The following is a 19056-nucleotide window of genomic DNA, read 5'->3' as shown; positions in this document are numbered from 1 at the left end:
AAAGGCAAGCTGGGCCGTGGCCATAGGCACCCCCTACCACCTCTGGGCTTTCTCTGTTCTCAGCACCCTTCTCCCTCCTGGAGGCTCCCAGACACAAGGGGGCCCAAGTCATTTCCACATCAAGCATCCCCCACCCCCCACCGGTGTCTCCTTTCTGAGCCTACCTGCTTACTCCTCTGTCCCGGCAATGGCCAGTTCCCGAACAACTCCTGGAGGTCCCCTCCTCACACCCCTCACCTGAAAGGTTAACCCCATCCCCCTACCTCCCACCTCTGCCGCTCCTTTCCCAGCCCCTCTGTTCACCTCTCTTCCTCTTTCTTATGTGGCTTTCTCTGGCTAGGGCCGGGGCTTCTCCTTCCTTGTGACCACAGCCCCCCAGTCCCCCATGGCTTCAGTTGTTTCTGCAGTGAGACCCACCTCTGTCCCCAGCTTCCCCCAGTGTTGGTGACCTACACTGGCCTCTTCATCACCCCCCATACCTGTACCCATGCACTGACCCAATCTGATAGTCCCACTGTCCCATCAGTGTGATCCCTTCTCCCTTGGAAACATGGTGAGCCCTTGGGCTTACAAGCCCCAAACTCCAGTTATCCTGGAACTCTTTGCTCCTCCCTTACCTGTTAGCGCCCCCTGCCGGTAAATAAATACACACAGCCCACTGATCACCAACGCCTGGGCTTGGCTTCTAGTCACTCCCCTAACCCCACCAAGCCCTGCCCTGGTCCAGCCCTGGCCTCGTGGCCTCAGCTTTCCCATTTCAGACAACAGCCATGCAGAGCTTCCTAAAGCCAAATCTGACCCTGTCCTTCCTTTGCCTAGAGTTCTCCTTGGTTCCCAAAGCCTTCTGTGATCTGACCCCTGCCAGCTTCTGTAGTCTTACAAGTCCCCTTGAACTCATTCCAACCAGTTATGTTCCCTTGGGAAAAACAGGCCCCCTCTCTGACCTCAAGACCATTACCTCTGCCTTGCCCCAATCACTCATTCTTTAGGTCTCAGCTCACATGTCCTCTGCTCAGGGGAGCCCGCACTGCTTCCACGGCAGGCCAGGCGGCTCCTCTGGGTCCCCATAACCCGGGGTTTTCCCATCATAACCCCGATCACCTGAAGCCTGGCTCCCCACAGTGTAACCGCCCAGGCTTCACCGTCCTCTGCCAGCTCAGCCCCAGCCACTCCAGTCTCTCTCCCTGAACCCCATGTAAGCTGGGATTATTCCAGTTGGTAATTTTGCAACCTACACTTGTCTCAATATGTGTGAAGAACTATGTGGGGCATGGAAGTGTGGGAGAAAGTGACCTTGTCACAAGTCCACCCAGATAGACTGCCCCATCTACTTCCTTTCTACATCAAAGTCAAGGTGATCAATCACTTCCAGCTCCCAAGAGACCCACGGACCCTGTCTTTACTCCAAACAATGAGGAAGAGTGGCCTAGATGGCAGCTGCCATCTGAGGGCAAATGCTCCCTCTGGAAACACCGAGATGGTCATAGTGAGCTTTCCTAGGCCTAAGCTTAAAAAAAATCATGTGGAACTTCAACAGCCTGGTGGAGGAGGAGGGGCAATGGCGCTATCCTACTCCCTGGGGTACCCCACTGGGAACACCAAGGATGGGGAGCATCTTCCTGAGTCGGGAGGGTGTACATCAAAGTGGAGCTTAAACATGACATTCAAAGCTTCTGACACATCCCCCTCAGAGAGAGGCGGGGAGCCGGCTTCAGTGGACCAAGGAAGGCTGAGGGTGGAGGGGGGCATCCAGGACAATGTCCAAGCTGGGGGCCCCACTGCTCTGCTTCTTGGCTGCAGCTGTCTCTCCACTCCACCCTGAGAAGGCTCAGGCTGGGATCTGATCTGAGGGCCACAGAACTGAGGAGCTCACAGTCACAACTCTCCCCCCAGCCCCATGCTGACCCCATGGCTTGAACGATGTTAAGAATCTGGCTGGACAAATTATTCTAGGGAGCAGTTTCAGAAAAGCTGGTTTTGCTGGTTGGGTAAAACCAAAGGCCAAGCAATTGGACTGTCCACTGTGTAACAAGGGGCCGCAAGCGGCTGCAAGTGGGAGGATGACCTGGTTAGACGGGTTTCAGATAGATCCCCTGGCTGCCATACAGAGGATGGATTGGAGGGGGACACTGGGGCCAGGAGCCTCAGAGGCAACCAGCCCGGGAAGGGCCCATGTGAGGAGGCCCAGGTTGGGGCTGTGAGGAGAGGAAGAGCCCCCCAAGGGCCTTCTCTTGGATTCTAGCTCCCCTCTATCACCTGTTCCCTGAGGGCCCTGGCCTCTGCCACTGCTCAAAGATCATCCAAACCTTCTGTCTACTCCTGGCAAACCAGGAGCCTGAGGAACAAGACATGGGACAATTCAGTGACTGGCTAGCTTCTGGCTTGTCTCCCTGGCTCCTGAGACAGAACCAGGACCTCTGAGACCCAGGTGGACACGGTATTGGGAGACAGTTCCCAAGAGAGAGAAATGGAGGCAGCAACAACTTTCCAAATACTGTTTACTTCACTAAAACCTGGAGCGAGGCAGGGAAAAGGTACATCAATGTTTGAGACACCCAGCCTAGGAGTGCACATTGACAACGGCGACATACAGGGCCAAAGTGCTGAGGGCCAGCAGCCCCGTTACCACTGCTCGGGCCAGTAGAGCTGTCCAACTGCCCAGCGAGCAGAGGTGGACGAAGGTCCTGCAGGAAAATGTCACAATAAGGGAGGGAGACTAGATAACCCACCCCACTTTGGACCCAGCCCTAAACCCCACCCAACTCACTCCATAACGAAGGCCTTGTAGACACTGAGGAACATCAGCAGGAGGACAGCTGGCCGGAAGGTGTGGTACAGATCATAGCGTGTTATCATCCAGACCTGAGCAGACGCGACGATGTAATGGACCTGGAGGGAGGCAGAAAGTCGGGGCCAGGCCTCGGGGAGGAGTATGGCCGCCAGCAGAAATGTGTATGTGGGAAAGCACGACTGCCTACCAGACTGATGTTGGAGTCTATGCTCATCTGGATGTACTTCCAGTCAAACTCAATGCCCCGGGCTCCGACCCATAGGGGAATGCAGCTGAGGAAGGCAAAGGATGGGATTCTCCAGTACTCAGACACCTTCAGCACCAGGCTTTGAGCCCCTGCCCTCCAGCACCCCCGTGGAACCCAGGTGTCCCTTCTCAGGGGTCTGGGCTCCAGGCTGCTGTACGCACCGGGACATAATAAGCTCGGCAGTGGCCCAGCCCAGGGCAGCAACCATGATCTTGTACTCCCCCTTGCCGGCATTCCGGGACATGACAAGGTTTAGACCTATCAGGTCTGCCACATCCACGCTGGCCTTCATGAACTCCTGCGGGTCAGGTTGAGGCTTAAGTAAGCACAGGGGGACAGGGAGCCCCATTCCTGAACTCCCTGCCCTTCCCTGGCCCCTCTCACCCCAATGAAGTCATAGATGCCGCCTTCCCAGGTGGGAAAGAAAGTGGCCAAGAACAGCATCTGAGAACAGAAAGTAGAAAGAGGTCACTTCAAGGTGAGGGGATCAAGATAAACCACGTGGGATTTGTGGGAAGTTCGTGGGTATGAGGAGGGCAGGACAGGTTCTGGGGGCCCATCTGGAAGAGGAACCACCAGATGGTGGCAAAATTACAGGAATCGGGGAGATAGAGGATAGGTCCCCGGGTCCCCGAGGGGGCTGGAAGTTTGAGTTCTGGGTGATCACAGGGCATCTGAGTCAGGTCTGAAGGTGCTGCTCCTTGGGCAGTGTTAGCAGCACGTACGGAATCAGTGATCACTCTTAACCGCACCAAAAAAAACCTGTTAGCCAACCACACTACTGAGGTTTTCTCAGTTTTACTAAGTGCTACGCAAAAGTTGCTTCTAGGTCTCTTCTCAGGTCGTGCCCTCTTTAAAGTCCATCCTCTCTAGGTATCCTGACGCCTCCCAATGCGAAGTCCCGAGGGCGGTCCCACCGTGGGGCGGCGGGGGCGCGGATAGGCAACGGGGGCGGGTCCCTGGGTCTGCAGAGCCTGGGGGCCAGAACACGTGGCTTCCCGGTGGCCCTCACCTTGCAGAGTTGGACAAAGAGGTAGGTGACTCCAGCCTGGACGCATTTCCAGAAGGCGTTGTACTCGGACCTGGAGAAGCGGGAGGTGAGGGTCGGCCCGGGCCCCGCGCCCTCTCCGCCCCGCGCCCTTCCCGCACTCACAGGCCGCTGCACTTGTAGGTGATGAAGTAGGGGAAGTAGGCAAGAGCGAAGCAGTTCCCGAAGTGAAACAGGGTCATGACGCCGGCCGCCCGGTCCCGCCCGCGCGGGGATCGCGAGGCGGCGTCTCCGGGAGCGGGCCTCCGGCTCTGCCGGCACTTTCGCCACGGCCAGGGCCTGGCACCCACCTGACTGGCGGGGGCCCGCGCGCGACCTTCTGGGAGCGGTAGTCCCGGAGCGGGGCGTCGCGCCCAGTGACGTCAGAGCGCCCGTGGCCGGCCCTGGTTCCCACCGCTGCCGGCCCAGAGCTTTGGGGAGTGACTTCCAGCCATGCGGGGCCTCTACCGCTGCCATCGCGGTCCCGGTCTCCTGAAGTGGAACCCGGCTTGGAGTCGAGCGCGACCCCTCGCCCGTGGGCGCAGGCGATCGAGTAAGGGTGGGGCGGGCCTCAAACCCGGATCAGAACCCGCCCTGACCGGCGCAGAGATACGGGACGCAGCCGTGAGCACTGTTTTTTATTTCACCATGGACCCATCGGCGTGGGGCGCCCGCCCCGGGTGCCCTTCCTCCCTCGGGCAGCCAGATGCTGGAACGGGAGGCACATGTTCCGGCCCCGGCCCCTGGGAAGGAAAGAAAGGACCTTCCCCTTTCACTTGTCTCGGCTGAACATGTAGCGGAGGAGGTCGACCACCCGGTGACTGTAGCCATATTCATTGTCGTACCTGTGGAGGAGGGGTCGGGAGGTTCAAGGGGGTTCCTTCTGACCACTCCTTAGTTCCCCTCCCTCTGAGTCTCCAGCTCCTTCCCCCTTACCATGAAATGAGCTTCACGAAATTGTCATTGAGCGCAATGCCGGCCTTAGCATCGAAGATGGACGAGTGGGTATCACCGAGGAAGTCCATAGAGACGACCTGGAAGTCAGAATTTCAAAGATAAGTGTGTCCGGCAGAGCAAGGACCTCCGGGAGCTGAGGCCCCGACTCTTAGCTCTATCGCCCATCCATGCATTCATCTATAATATTTGACGTAGCCCTACTGTGTCCAGTCTCTGGACTGGAGGGTATGACCAAGTGCAGGGTATGACCAAGGCACTGTGTCAGGGTCTGGCCAAAGGGCACAGGTCACAAACACCCTCATGCTGTACCAGTACATCCCTTTCCTAGGAATAATGCAAGCATTTGGAATGGGCCAGCATGGAGGGCCTCTCTGAGGGGTGGCCATGAGCCTGGGTCTAGATGACTAGAAAGATCTGACCAGCTGGGGCCCTCAGCACAGTGTCTGAGGTAGAAGGAGCTGCAGGAATGGAGGACCTGAGGGTTTTAGCCCTAGTGTCATGAAAGGCCACAGGAGTGTTTTCAATCCTGAAAACGGGTGATGCAATGTGATTGTATTAAAACAAAAGATCCCGGTGACTGTGGGAAAGTGGACCTGCAGGAGTTAATGCAGGGAGACAACACCAAGGTGGACGTATAGGGGTCCACCATGACCATGGCATCCACTCCTCACAGAGAAGGCATCTGGCCATGGCCTGGCCCTGAGCTAGTATTGAAAAAAATGGGAGCTGTTGTCTTTTGTTCACTAAGCATGTATTAGTCACCTGCTGTATGCCAGGTTGGAGCCACAAAAGTGAAAATGCAGCCCCTAAATCCCTGTTTTCTTGGAATGCACACACCACTGGGGCCAACATTGACTAAGAAATGAAATTTCAGATGAGGAATATGGCCACAAAAACAACATCTTTTGATGGGGTGCCTTGCTGAAGAGGGAGGTTCCTCCAGAGACTTGGAGGAAGTAAGGACAGACTGTATGGTCACCTGGCAAGGGAAGCATTCCAGACTAAAGGAACAGCAAGTGCAAAGGCCCTGAGGCAGGGAGATCTCCCTTCCTGCCCTGCAGTTTCTGTCTTGGCACATTGAGAGTAGCTCCCTGGCAAGTGGAAATCATGTCCTTTCCCAGAGGGCTCCTCCCAGGGTCTCCTCTCCTCAGCCCCTACCTCATCCTCGGTGTAGGCAAGGATGCCAGCCATGGGCCCCTTGGCTGCTGCTTTTACAGCCTCCTTGATGGCTGAGTAGGGGGCAGGCTGGGCGAGGCGGCAGGTCAGGTCCACGACAGACACATCCGGGGTTGGTACCCGGAACGCCATCCCTGTCAGCTTCCTGGAGAATCCCCCATGAGGAACAGGAGTCAGGACTTAGGGACGTTGCCCTCCATTCCCCCTTGCCCTGTGGCTGGGCCAGGCCCCTGCTTTCCTCTTAAGGACTGAGGGCCAGGCCAGTCCAGTCCTCCCGGCGTATGCCCCCACCCTGGTTGCAGCTTCTTTTCCTCATACCCTTTGAGCTCTGGGATGACTTTGGTCACAGCTTTTGCAGCCCCAGTGGAGGCTGGGATGATGTTCTGGTGGGCACCCCGCCCATCTCGCCAGGCCTTCCTTGATGGCCCGTCCACCGTCTTCTGGGTGGCCGTGTAGGAATGGATTGTGGTCTTGGGGAAGAGAAGGACCAAAATGAGGCCTTCATGCTCCTAAGCTCCCATGCCTCTTTTTTCCAGGACTAAGTTGGTGGCCTAGGTGTGGAGGCTGGTGGGGCCACCACCACAGACCACAGGAGGGGATGTGTGCAGGCCAGGGTCCAGCCTTGCCTGAGGGTTGCACAGTGTTTTAAATGACTTCTGCACTGGCGGGCCTCTCCTCCCGAAACCAGTCTCTCCCTCTTAACTCCATACAGTAAGCAAGGCCCGGTAAGAAGTTGGGTTTCCCTGCCATCCTTCCTGCCCCAGCCCCTCATCCTCAACTCACCATCAACCCTTCCACGATCCCAAATTGCTCGTGGATGACTTTGGCGAGGGGAGCCAAACAGTTGGTGGTGCAGGACGCGTTGCTGAAACAGCCAAGGTGTGCACGGACACTGTGAGGTGAGTCGCAGAGCCACCCCTCCACCCTTACCCCTCTTGGGGTATGCACGCAGACTTGGTTTTATGAAACGTCAGGATGAGGGTGAGACGGATCTGTGGGGACGCTGTCAGACTGAAGGAGGCACTGAGGTGCAGCTGGGGAGGCTCCCCAAGCTTGTCCTCTGGAAGTCATGCGTTTTTAGCAGATAGTTTCGGGAAGGAGAAGCAGAAGCCAAGCGACCAGGAATCCAGTGGGGCTGAGGGTGGGGAGGACGAGTCTACCCTCCCTTCCACACATTGCAGGATGTCACTGCCCACATTACCTCACAATGTTCATGGAGCCAGGGTTATAGTCATTTTCATTCACACCCATGACGAACGTTGGTGCGTCCGGTGAGGGCGCGGAGATGACCACACGTTGAGCACCTGCCGAGATGTGGTCCTGGGGAGGAAGCGCAGGTGTCAGGGGCTTCTGGCACCATCATCCCCCCAGCTAGCCCTGGACACCTCTCCCCAGCTTACCGAAGCTGCCTGTATGGAGAGGTACACGCCTGTGGACTCCACCACGTAGGGGCTCCCGACAGCCCTCCAGGGGATCTGTTTGGGCTCTTTGCTGTGGGGAAGTGGCAGGGCTGAGTCAGTCTCCCCTGCTTGAGCCCCACCTTCATAGTCCATGGCTTTCACCATTTGACAGGCTGAGCAGGTACCGGCCCACCTGCAACCACCTGCGTCCCCTACCCCACACACCTACTTGCTCCAGATGGGCTCCACCCCGCTGGCCTAGCTTTTCACCACTGCCCCACTTCACACCACTTTCCCTTTGCTGATTGCACCACCCCTGTTATGCCTGGGTACAGGTGGTGACCTCCCCAACTCAGCCCTCAACCTCCTCAGAGGCGCCAACGCTGACTGCTGTCAGCCAGCCCAGACCCTTTCTCCATATGCTGCCCGGGACGTGGACTCTGACTGTGAGGCCTGCCCGGCTGCTTTCTGCTTCCCAGCCCTGACAACCTCGCCACGAACCCTCCTAGACCCTCAGCTCCTACAATAGGAAGCTGGCTGCCAAAGGCCAGGAGAGTCCCTGAAGACAGACACTGCATTAAAGAAAAAGCTCCTGGAGGACTCCTGAAGCCTGAGGCAGCCTTGGGGCGGCAGTGGCTCATGGTTTACATTAGAAAGGTAAGGGAGGTTTCTGGTTTCCTGTTTTATAAATTTATGTTTTTACTTGGTATTTTGACAAACATTTGTATTTGAAGCACATTAAACATCTAGTATTGCCGTTTTTCTACTTGGCTTTAGCAAACAAGCATTAAGTGAATAAACTGTTCCACTTTCTTCCTTCCCAGGTTTATCATGAGTAACCAGGTGCTTTGCTTCTGTGATTCTCGGCCAGTGTAGGTCTGTTTCCTTTGCCATTGAGCCTGCTCCTCTCAATGGGGGTTCAATCAATGTTTGTGGGGTTTGTTTGTTTTGAGACAGGGTCTTCCTCTGTCGCCCAGGCTGGAGTGCAGTGGTGCAATCAGAGCTCACCGCAGCCTTGATCTTCCTGGCTCCGGCCATCCTCCTGCCTTGGCCTCCCGAGTAGCTGGGAATACAGGCGCACGCCACCATGCCCAGCTAATTTTTTAATTTTTTTGTAGAGATGGGGTCTCACTTTTGTTGCCCAGGGTGCTTTAGAACCCCTGGGCTCAAGTGATCCTTGGCCTCCCACAGTGCTGGGATTACAGGTGTGAGCCACCGTGCCTGGCCTCATGGGTTTTCTTTGTTTGTTTTGTTTTGTTTTGTTTTTGAGACAGAGTCTCACTCTGTCACTCAGGCTGGAGTGCAGTGGCACGATTTTGGCTCACTGCAACCTCCACCTTCCGGGTTCAAGCGATTCTCCTGCCTCTGCCTCCTGAGTAGTTGGGGTTACAGGCATGCGCTACCACACCTGGCTAGTTTTTTATTGTTGTTGTTTTTTGTATTTTTAGTGGTGACGGGGTTTTGCTCTGTTGGCCAGGCTGGTCTCAAACTCCTGACCTCAGGTGATCCCCACTGCAGCCTCCCAAAGTGCTGGGATGACAGGCATGAGCCGCTGCACCTGGCCTCGTGTTTTTTTTTTTTTAGTTAGCCATTTTATACATCTTTACTGAACACCTGTCCTGTGCCCATATTCTAAGTGCCTTACCTGTATTAAACTCATGTAACCTTCACAACCCAATGAGGAGTGCTACCGCTGTCATTTTTTGCATTTTTTTACTGCTGTCAGGGCAGAGGGGAGGGGAGTGAGAGGGAGAGCCTGCTGGAGTGCAGGTGGCTGGTCCCACCTCAGGTCTGCACTCCTGTTTCCACTGCCTGAATGAGTGAATGAATGGGCTGCCCTGCAAAGCCATCACACATGGTTATCCTCTTCCTGTCTCCTGCTCTGTCCACTTTCCATCATCTGGCCCAACTAGCTCTTCTCAGATACCCCCCATTTCCTGCCTTCCAAATTAGGGACACTTGTGATTCCTCTGCAACAATTGCTGAGTTGGCCTGAGGCAAAGACTGTGCCCCCAGAAGACCCTCCCCAAGGCTCCTGCCCACCAGGCTGTTTTGAGGATTCCATTCATTCATTCAAAGGAAGTTCTGAATGGCTACCAGGGCCTGTACCTGCTAATGCCAGAGCAACAGTGGTGGTACCAGTTGACAGAGCCCTCCGTGGAAGGCCATGGCCTTGTGGGAAGTGCCCGTTTAAGTGTCCACAAACACATGTTCACTCCATTCGTGCTCCCAGCTACCGCTGTGGTGGGTTTGCTCATCATCCCCATCAGATACAGCGGGGAACTGAGGCTCAGGCAAGTTTGGTTCCTTGTCCAAGGTCACCCAGCTAGCTAGCGGAGGTGCAGGGCAGAGTGCAGGCACACAGCCTGGCTTGTGCAGCCCAACAGTGCGGGGATGGAGAGGGGGCTGGAGGGGCGGGGAACTGCATTGCACAAGTGACCAGAGAAGGCAACACCTGAGTCGGGGCCGTGGACAGAGGGGGCAGCTAGGCGGGGAAGAGGGATGACTCCAAGTGGCGGTAATGGTGGTGGCCACGTTGAAGTCTGCGTGATAACTATTGGCGCTGGAGTTGTTTCTAGTGTCATGATTTCAAACTTGGGTTAAGCAGCTTTCTTCAATTTTCACTGACTCTCCAGTCTCTGCCCCCTGCCCACAAACTTCCTGCACCCATTCCTGCCCCTTTATCACTCACCCTACCCCCAGTAAGTACAAGGAGAAGGGCTGAGATTAGATCTGTGGGGAGGGGCGCTGGGGAGGCTGCAGACCCTGCCTGGGCCCGGACAGGGTTCACTAGTGTGCCTGTGTGTGCATGTGTGTGGGCCTGTGGGTGTGTGTGTGTGTGTAAAAGCCCCAGGCAGCCACAGAGCCAGGAGTTGCTAATAGTTTACATTAGAAAGGTGAATGTCAGCCAAAAATAAAATTCTAAGCTCCCCCAACTAACTGAATGTAGCCCTTCTCTCCGCCCAGGGCATTCTAAAGTAAAACTGAAACACTGGTTCAGGCCATGATGGGAACGGATGTTCGGATGTTCGCACAAGCCTCATTATACCTTCCTCCCTTTGGAATTCAGGCATAGTTGACCAGCAGTGGTCAATGGGAGCTGAATAGGTGTGAGTTGAAGGGGAATCAAGAGTTGAGTTCTGGACATGTTGATATGCCCACGAGAAAACATGCAAATTGTGCGTCAAAGCAAAATGCAGTGGCTCCTGCCTGTAATCCCAGCACTCTGGGAGGCCAAGGTGGGAGGATTGCTTGGGGCCAGGAGTTTGAGACCAGCCTGGGCCAGATGGCAAGACCTCGTCTCTACAAAAAATTTGCCAGGTGTGGTGGCTGGTGCCAACTACTTGGGAGGCCGAGGTGGGAGGATCACTTGAGCCCGGGAGGTCAAGGCTGCGGTGAGCTATGATTACACCACTGCACTCCAGACTGGGCAAGAGAGTGATACCCCGTCCCTAAAAAAAATAAAAAGAAAAAGCATTCTTCAGTACAGTGAGGCATCTTTTTAGATTAGTGCTTCTTAATCATTTTAGGGGTGAAGGACCTGAGACTCCCCTCTTCAAATTAGTACCTAGAGGCATGCACATGCATTCCAGCCCCCATGTGAGAGGCTGGAATCCCATTTTAGCCACCTCCACATCCCCTGCCTCAATATGTCACAGCCGTGCATCAGACAGATGCTTTCCTTACCACTGGTAGACAGAGATCTCATGGTTGTCCACGACCAGTTGTCCATTCCTGAATTCCACACTTCCCTTGTATCGGCCGTGGGTGGAGTCATACTTAAACATGTACACCTGTGGGGGATGGAATGGCTCCTAGTCTTGGGGTGGCAGGGTGAGGATCCCTAGAGAGTCCCCTCTTTGGTGAAGGTCTCGCATTACAGCTGAGAGCCTTCCATACAGCTTCCCTGAGTCCCTTTCCCACCCCAGTCCCACCCTGCTGTTCCTGCCCTCTGCCAGCTACTGACCATGTATTCCGGGTCAATGAATGGATCATTCACAGCCACCACCTTAACACCCTTCTCCATGCAGGCGCGCAGGACCAGGCGACCGATGCGTCCAAATCTGGCCAGGGACAGACAGGAAGGGATGGGAGAGAAGGGGGTAATGGAGAGGAGGCTCCCTCAAGGAGCCTGGTTCCGAATCCTTAATCCAGGGGAAGAAGGCAACAACCTCTGTGCCGGCCATGGGCATCTCTTGCCAAGATGACCTCACCAGCCCCTTTAACTGCTTTTTCAGCTCCCTCTCCCAATCCATTCCCTAACCCATGTATACATATACATATACATATATATATACATATATATATATATATTTTTTTTTTTTTTTGAGATGGAATCTAGCTCTTTTGCCCAGGCTGGAGTGCAGTGGCGCTATCTGGGCTCATTGCAACCTCTGCCTCCTGGGTTCAAGTGATTCTCCTGCCTCAGCCTCCCAAGTAGCTGGGACTACAGGCGCGTACCACCACACCTGCCTAATTTTTGTATTTTTAATAGAGACGGGGTTTCGCCATGTTGGCCAGGCTGGTCTCGAACTCCTGACCTCAAGTTGATAGACCCGCCTTGGCCTCCCAAAGTGCTGGGATTACAGGCGTGAGCCACTGCGCCTGGCTCCTAACCCCTATGCTTAACCTTGTAGCTGGATGGATCTTTTATTTTTTCATTAAACAATTAAAACAATTTTTTTTTGTAGAGACAGAGTCTCGCTATGTTGCCTACGCTGGTCTCAAACTCCTGGTCTCAAAGGATTCTCCCACCTCGGCCTCCCAAAGTGCTGGGTTTACAGGTGTGAGAGCCTGGATGGATCTTTTAAAACTTCAAGACAGATTACGTCTCTTGGCATGAAAACATCCACGACTGTCCATCAGTAAAACAAGATCCACACTCCTTACCGTGGTGTAGCAGCCCCCTCCGGGCTTCTCGGGCCGGCCTCCCTCCTTTTCCCTTTGCTTGGTGGACACCAGCCACTCTGACTTCCTGGCTGTCCCTGAACATACTGAGCTCGCCTCTGCCCCAGAATCATTGCTTGTCCCGCTGCCTGGAAGACTCCTTCCCCAGCAAGGTGCCCTGGGAGCTGGCTGCGTCTCATCACTCTGGTCCCGCTCCAATGACACCTTCTCTCCAAGGCCTTCCCTGATCACTGGCAAAGGCTGCCCTCTCCAGCCTGACTTTTCCACTGGATTCTACACTGTTCCCAGCACACTCTACTGAACAATCTAATTTCTTTATTTGATTACTGTCTTCCCCACCAGAATGCTGCTGAGCATGGGGCCCTGTCTGCCTTGCTCCGGGCTATTTCTCCAGGGTCGTCGGAATGAAAGCATTGATGGGGGGAAATGTGGAGGTGTCCCCAGTTAGCAGCCAGAGGAGGGGCTGGGCTCTAAGGCTTCAGACTGATCAGGGGCTGGAGTAGACTCACCCATTGATGCCCACAGTCAGCTCCCGGGCCACAGACACCATCTTAGGAGGAGGAGTAGCAGGGCGAGGAGGCAGTGGTGGCGGTGGTGGCTTTATTTCCTCCCTGACTGGTGTGGGCTCTGGTTGTGGCTGGGGCTCTACTTCAGCCTTAGGCTCAGGTGGGGGCGGTGCTCTGGTCACTATGCGGGGGAAGGGAGGGAATGGGTTGCATGACCACCAAAGTGAAAGAGAACAAACTGTCTTTGCTGCCCAGAATCTGTTGCTGGCTCCTGGCCCCTCGTGACCAACCATTTAGCCCAGTGTTTCCCAAACCCACTTTCTCTACAGAATGAACTTGTTTAAAATGTCAATCCCAAGGGCTCTTTCCTGGAGATTCTAATTCACTGGGTATGTACTTTCGTTGTTTTTTTTTTCCCGAGACAGAGTATTGCTCTGTCACCCAGGCTGGAGTGCAGTGGACTGATCTTGGCTCACTGCAACCTCCGCCTCCTGGGTTCAAGCGATTCTCCTGCCTCAGCCTCACGAGTAGCTGGGATTATAGGCACCCGCCAAGGTGCCTGGCTAATTTTTGTATTTTTAATAGAGACAGGGTTTCACCATGTTGGCCAGGCTGGTCTCGAACTCCTGACCTTAGGTGATCCACCCGCCTCAGCCTCCCAAAGTGCTGGGATTACAGGCGTGAGCCACTGCGCCTGGCTGGGGTATGTACTTTCAACATAGATCGCTTGGGGTGACATTCTCTGTGCCTCAGTTTCCTCCTCTGTAAGGGGAGATAATAGTACTTTTCTTAGAGGGTTGTTGTGAGGATTAAATGAGGTGATACATGGATTGCTTATGACCAAGCCGAGGAAATGTTTGACATGCATTAGTATTTTGTAGATTGTTCCCCGAATTTGTCCAATAATTGATTTAGCCCAATGGCCCCCAAACTGTTCCATGATAGGAGTCGTCGGAGTGGCCAGGCGTGGTGGCTCACACTTGTAATCCTGGCACTTTGGGAGGCCAAGGTGGGTGGATCACTTGAGGTCAGGAGTTCAAGACCAGCTTGGCCAACATGGAGAAACCTGTTCTCTACTAAAAATACTGTAATCCCAGCTCCTCAGGGGGCTGAGGCAAGAGAATCTCTTGAACCTGGGAGGCGGAGGGTGCAGTGAGCTGAGATTGCGCCACTGCACTCCAGCCTGGGCGACAGAGTGAGACTCTGTCTCCAAAAAAAAAAAAAAAAAAAAAAAAAAAAATCACCTGAGGAGGGCTCTTCCTAGAAAAATCGGACTCAGTAGGTCTGTATGGAGGCCCAGAAATCCTGTTTTTAATAAGCACTCCAGGCCGGGAGCGGTGGCTCACGCCTGTAATCCCAGCACTTTGGGAGGCCGAGGCAGGCAGATCACCTGAGGTTGGGAGTTTGAGACCAGTCTGACCAACATGCAGAAACCCCGTCTCTACTAAAAATACAAAAAAATTAGCCAGGCGTGGTGGCACATGCTTGTAATCCCAGCTACTCAGGAGGCTGAAGCAGGAGAATCGCTTGAACCCGGGAGGCGGAGGTTGCGGTGAGCCGAGATTGTACCATTGCACTCCAGCCTGGGCAACAAGAGCGAAACTCCATCTCCCAAAAAAAATAAAAAATAAAATATAAAATAAGCACTCCAGGCATTTCTTATCCTCAGGGAAGCTTAGAGAGTACCGTGTATCATACTCTGTGAAACCCATGGAAGCTCACACTGGCTCCCACCTCTCCACACACACTCCTGCTCCCAGACTGCACTTAAAAACACCTGCGCCTGGAGGTAGCAGCCGCCTGAGCTACAGAGGAGGGCTTGAGAAGAGGGGAGAAGTGGAGACTCAGGGGACCTGGTGGCAGAGAGTTTCAGGCTGGAAAGTCAAGCCTGGCTCGGTCCACACAGACCTGCTGCTCTGTGGACTTGAGCAAGTTAATGAACCTCTCGGGGCTGATCCCCCACCTGGGGGCTGCTGTGAGGGCACAGTGAGATCTCGAGGCCCACACATAGGAGCTGATTTTAATAGAGGAGGGAAGTCTGATCCTACACAGATTCCTGAGGAAAGGGAGACAGCAGGGGGTGGAGAAGGGCTGGAAGGGGGTAGTGGGAGTCCAAGTTTTTGGCACCAAATCAAAGGCACCTGGGAGGTGGTGGGGCTGGGAGCCGGGGGCCAGCTGGCCTGTCTGTCTCCCTGACCTCTCCCTGTTGCCACAGACCTTGTGGCCTGAGGCTGGACTATAGGTGTTTCCAGTGGCCGTCCAAGTTCATGAAGGTTTATTGGTGAACCTGAGGATGTTTGCATCCTTGGGGGTTGTTTCTGCTATGGGAGAAAGGGGATTTGTCCACCTGGTTCAGGTGGGAATCTGAGCCCAATGGGTGACCCTTCCGAAGAAAACTCAGATGGTCCTCCTCTCCCAGCACTCCCAGCCTTGCACTCTCTTCCCCTCCACTGTAGGGGTGGGGTCCCCGGTTGGAGAAAAGCCTGGGGGCTAGCTGGGTGCTGCCCCCAGCTCCTCACTGCATCCTCCCACTGAATCCCGAGAGGCATGCGCTATAAACCCACTTTACAGAGGGGAAAATGAAGCCTGAGGCCACGGAGCAGTGATGCGCAGGGCAGGGGTTCAAGTCTCATGAGGCTGGTAAGCCTGTCTGCTCCTGTGTCTTCCAGGGTCTCCTGGACCCAAGCCCCAGCCCCACCTACCCCTGCGGCCCCCGCCCTTGGGAAGTGAGGGAACAGTGTGGGAATGGAGGCAGCCCACCGGAAGACCTGGTTCCTCCGGCTAGAGTGAGTGAGTGAGAGTGTGTGTGTGTGTGCGCGCGGGCGCGCCGCCCTTGTTGAGAGACTAAGGAAGTAGTTTGCCCTCTCTTAACCTCTGTTGGCCGCTCTGTAAACTGCGGGCACACTCTGGCCTTCTCAGGTGGTGGTAAGGCTTCCCTGAGCTCTCGCCTGCGAAGTGGTCAGCACGTCCCCGGCAAGGTTGCAAGTGTCCTTGTTTTGTGCATCACAGGGAGGGCAAAGCTCACCTCACGCGAAGCGCCATGAACATCACTTTTACATGGAAGCCCAGCACCCCTGGGTTCTCCCTAAGCCCCTCCTAAGCCCGCCCACTTCCCGCCACTTTCAGGCTGCAGCCTCCGATGGCCCTCGTTTCTGCTCTTTCTACCGCGTGATAGCGGCGCGAAGCCCACCCAGCCCTGGGGGCGGAGGCCCGGGCTCCCCGCCATGGCTGTAAACCCCACTCTACCAGCACACTGGCGGGTGTGGAGGGAGGGAGAGCGGCTGATCCCCTGGTCCCTAGATGGTGCACACGCCAGGAAGGGCGGTAGGGATACGGCACAGGTGTGAGGGTGCAGACGCTCCCCACTACCCTTTCCACCCCTCCCCCGCGCCCTCCGCTGCCTCCCTCACCCGGGCACGGCTGTCGCAGCAACTGGACAACGGTGACATTGGTGAGGACGATGTCGCGCTTCGACATGGCCTCTTATAAGGTTATCATTGGCCTGGACCTGCTGTGATGTTACCGAGGTGCGTGCGGAGCGCCAGGGCTGTGGGTCCTGGGCTAATTGCCCTGATGTCACAGCACCCAGTGACGTCACAGTACCCAGTGACGTCGCCGAGGGGCGGCGCCCAAGCCAGAGGCCTGATACCACCGCATCCCATCCCCGTAGAGGCATGGGACGTCAGCACGCTATGCATCACCGTTCCACGGCCACGCACTGCCGTCTGGAATGGAATCCCACTTTTTAAAATTATCATTTGTTTATTTATTTTGAGACGCGGTGTCACTCTTTCTCCTAGGCTGGAGTGCAGTGGTGCAATCATGGCTCACTGCAGCCTTGAACTCCCGGGCTCAAGCGATCCTCCCGCCTCGGCCTCCTGAGTAGCTGGGACTACATGTGCAGCCACCACTGCAGGCTATTTTTACTTTTTATTTTTTTGTAGAGAGAGGGTCTCACTCTTTTGCTCAGGCTGGTCTAGAACCCTTGGGCATAAGCGATCCTCCCACCTCGGCCTTCCAAAATGCCGGGATTACAGGAGCGAGCCACCACACCCGGCCTGGAATCCCACCTTTTACACTGTTCCTGAAAGCCCTTTCCTCTTCTCTGTCTCTTGAAGCACACAGGTTCCATGCTGTCCCTTGGCTTCTCTGGTGGAGTGACTCTTGCTGCCTCCGTATGCCTGGAAGGCCCACCCAGGGCTTCCCTTGGCTGCCTCTTGGTTTCCCACCCTTTAAGAGAGGCTTTCTACACTCTGCATCTAAGTTCCCTCCTTTCTCTGTCACTGTCAGCCGTCACCCCCTTCCCCCCAATTTCTGCCCATCTTCCAGGAAGCCTTGTCTGACTTCTCCATTCTGAGTTATGCTTCAGTGTGCAAAATTTCTCTAGGGCTACACTGTCTATGTTTTTATTTTCCTTAGAGCACATGTCTCTCTAAAAATTGTTTGTTTTTTTGCCAACTGTCTCTGTCCACCAGACTGTAAGCTCTGAGAGGACAGGGACGTCATCTATGTCACTTCTGTATCCCATTGACAAGAAAAGTGTTTGGCACTTGAAAGGTGTTTGTGGGCTGGACGCAGTGGCTTATGCCTGTAATCCCAACACTTTGGGAGGCTGAGGTGGGAGGATCATTTGAGTCCAGGAGTTTGAGAGCAACATGGGCAATGTGGCAAAACCCTGTATCTACAAAAAATTTTAAAAGTAGCCAGGTGTGGTGGTGCACGCCTGTTGTCCCAATTATTAGGGAGGCTGAGGTGGGAGGATCACTTGAGCCTAGGAGGTCAAGGCTGCAGTGAGCTATGATGGTGTCACTGCACTCCAGCTGGGCGATAGAGCAAGACCCTGTCTGAAAAAGGCGTTAGCCCAATAAACTATACCTGAATGAATAAATGTCAATTCCTCAGGTTTCATCTGATCGCTAATCTTTTCTTTTTTTTTTTTTTTGAGACAGAGTTTTGTTCTTGTTGCCTAGGCTGGAGTGCAATGGTGCGATCTCAGCTGACTGCAACCTCTGCCTCCTGGGTTCAAGCGATTCTTCCGCCTCAGCCTCCTGAGTAGCTGGGACTACAGGCATGCGCCACTACACCTGGCTAATTTTTTTTTTTTTTTGTATTTTTGGTAGAGACGGGGTTTCACCATGTTGGCCAGGCTGATCTCAAACTCCTGACCTCAGGTGATCCATCTGCCTCAGTGTGGGATTACAGGCGTGAGCCACCTCGCCCGGCCCTGATCGCCAATCTTATCAAACTCTCCACGTTATATCTTCTCGCAGCACCCATTCTTTTCCTTGTAGCTTTTCATGTAGTTTGTCATGATCTATTGATTGGTTTATTTGTTCGATGTCTCCCCCTTGGGCTCCAAGCCCCTCACAGGGCTCCTGTTCTTGTTTGTTTGTTCACGACTGTGCCTCCAGCACTTAGAACAATACAAAGCAGGTTTTTAGTAAACGTCTGACAAAGAACAAGTGGACAAACAGCTCCCTCCCCTGCAGCCCCGGGGTAGGGGTTTGCTTGCACCTCAGTGACTCACAGGCAGGCACCATCACCTGCACAGCAGGTTGACACGCAGCTGTGACCAAGGTTCAGGGGGAGTGGGGGTTTGTGCCAGGAAGGAGTCACCATCCCAGAGAGGGATGGATGCAAGAAGGGGCAGAATGACATAACCTCTTCCTTCCGCCAACATCCATGAGAAATTCATTTGCCAAACACCTGCCATGGGACCAGGGCAGGGTGAGCCTCTCCTGCTTTGATGGCCTGGGAGAAGAAAGTAAACCAAGTGTACAGGTGAGGAGGTTTTAATGAACCGAGACCAAAACACAGATGATTAATTAAACAAAGGGAGCTACATTTTGGTGTACAATCAAGGAGGTGAAAAATATAACCTCAACAAAACCAGGATTAAAAAGGGGCTGATTCTGGCTGGGTGCAGTGGCTCACACTTGTAATCCCAGCACTTTGGGAGGCCGAGGCAGGTAGACCACCTGAGGTCAGGAGTTTGAGACCAGCCTGGCCAACATGGTGAAACTCCATCTCTACTAAAAATACAA

At 54.6% G+C, this 19056-nt stretch overlaps 2 protein-coding genes and 1 long non-coding RNA gene across 3 annotated transcripts; 1 reads left to right on the top strand and 2 right to left on the bottom strand.

Moving 5' to 3' along the window:
• Positions 1–2481: 2481 nt before the first annotated feature.
• TMEM147 (transmembrane protein 147) lies at positions 2482–4577 on the bottom strand. Its single transcript, XM_003816126.6, has 7 exons — positions 4192–4577; positions 4051–4120; positions 3423–3482; positions 3200–3336; positions 2979–3063; positions 2768–2889; positions 2482–2684 (listed from the first exon to the last, which is right to left on the bottom strand). Exons 1-7 carry the CDS (start codon positions 4266–4268, stop codon positions 2561–2563), a joined length of 675 nt encoding a protein of 224 aa, XP_003816174.1. The 5' UTR covers positions 4269–4577; the 3' UTR covers positions 2482–2560.
• A 71-nt stretch (positions 4578–4648) lies between these two features.
• On the top strand, positions 4649–9276 carry LOC134729559 (uncharacterized). The gene is made up of 2 exons (XR_010110775.1): positions 4649–8255; positions 8423–9276. It is a non-coding gene; the product is annotated as an uncharacterized LOC134729559 (long non-coding RNA).
• Positions 4683–17499, bottom strand: GAPDHS (glyceraldehyde-3-phosphate dehydrogenase, spermatogenic). Its single transcript, XM_003816111.5, has 11 exons — positions 16423–17499; positions 13016–13193; positions 11566–11662; positions 11286–11392; positions 7599–7689; positions 7400–7518; positions 6982–7063; positions 6517–6668; positions 6181–6343; positions 5002–5099; positions 4683–4910 (listed from the first exon to the last, which is right to left on the bottom strand). Exons 1-11 carry the CDS (start codon positions 16487–16489, stop codon positions 4838–4840), a joined length of 1227 nt encoding a protein of 408 aa, XP_003816159.1. The 5' UTR covers positions 16490–17499; the 3' UTR covers positions 4683–4837.
• Between the last annotated feature and the right edge of the window lie 1557 nt (positions 17500–19056).

Source organism: Pan paniscus, chromosome 20, assembly GCF_029289425.2.
Source record: "Pan paniscus chromosome 20, NHGRI_mPanPan1-v2.0_pri, whole genome shotgun sequence".
NCBI lineage: Eukaryota > Metazoa > Chordata > Mammalia > Primates > Hominidae > Pan > Pan paniscus.
Note: the sequence above shows the minus strand (reverse complement) of the source record. Positions and strands in the feature narration are given on the sequence as shown.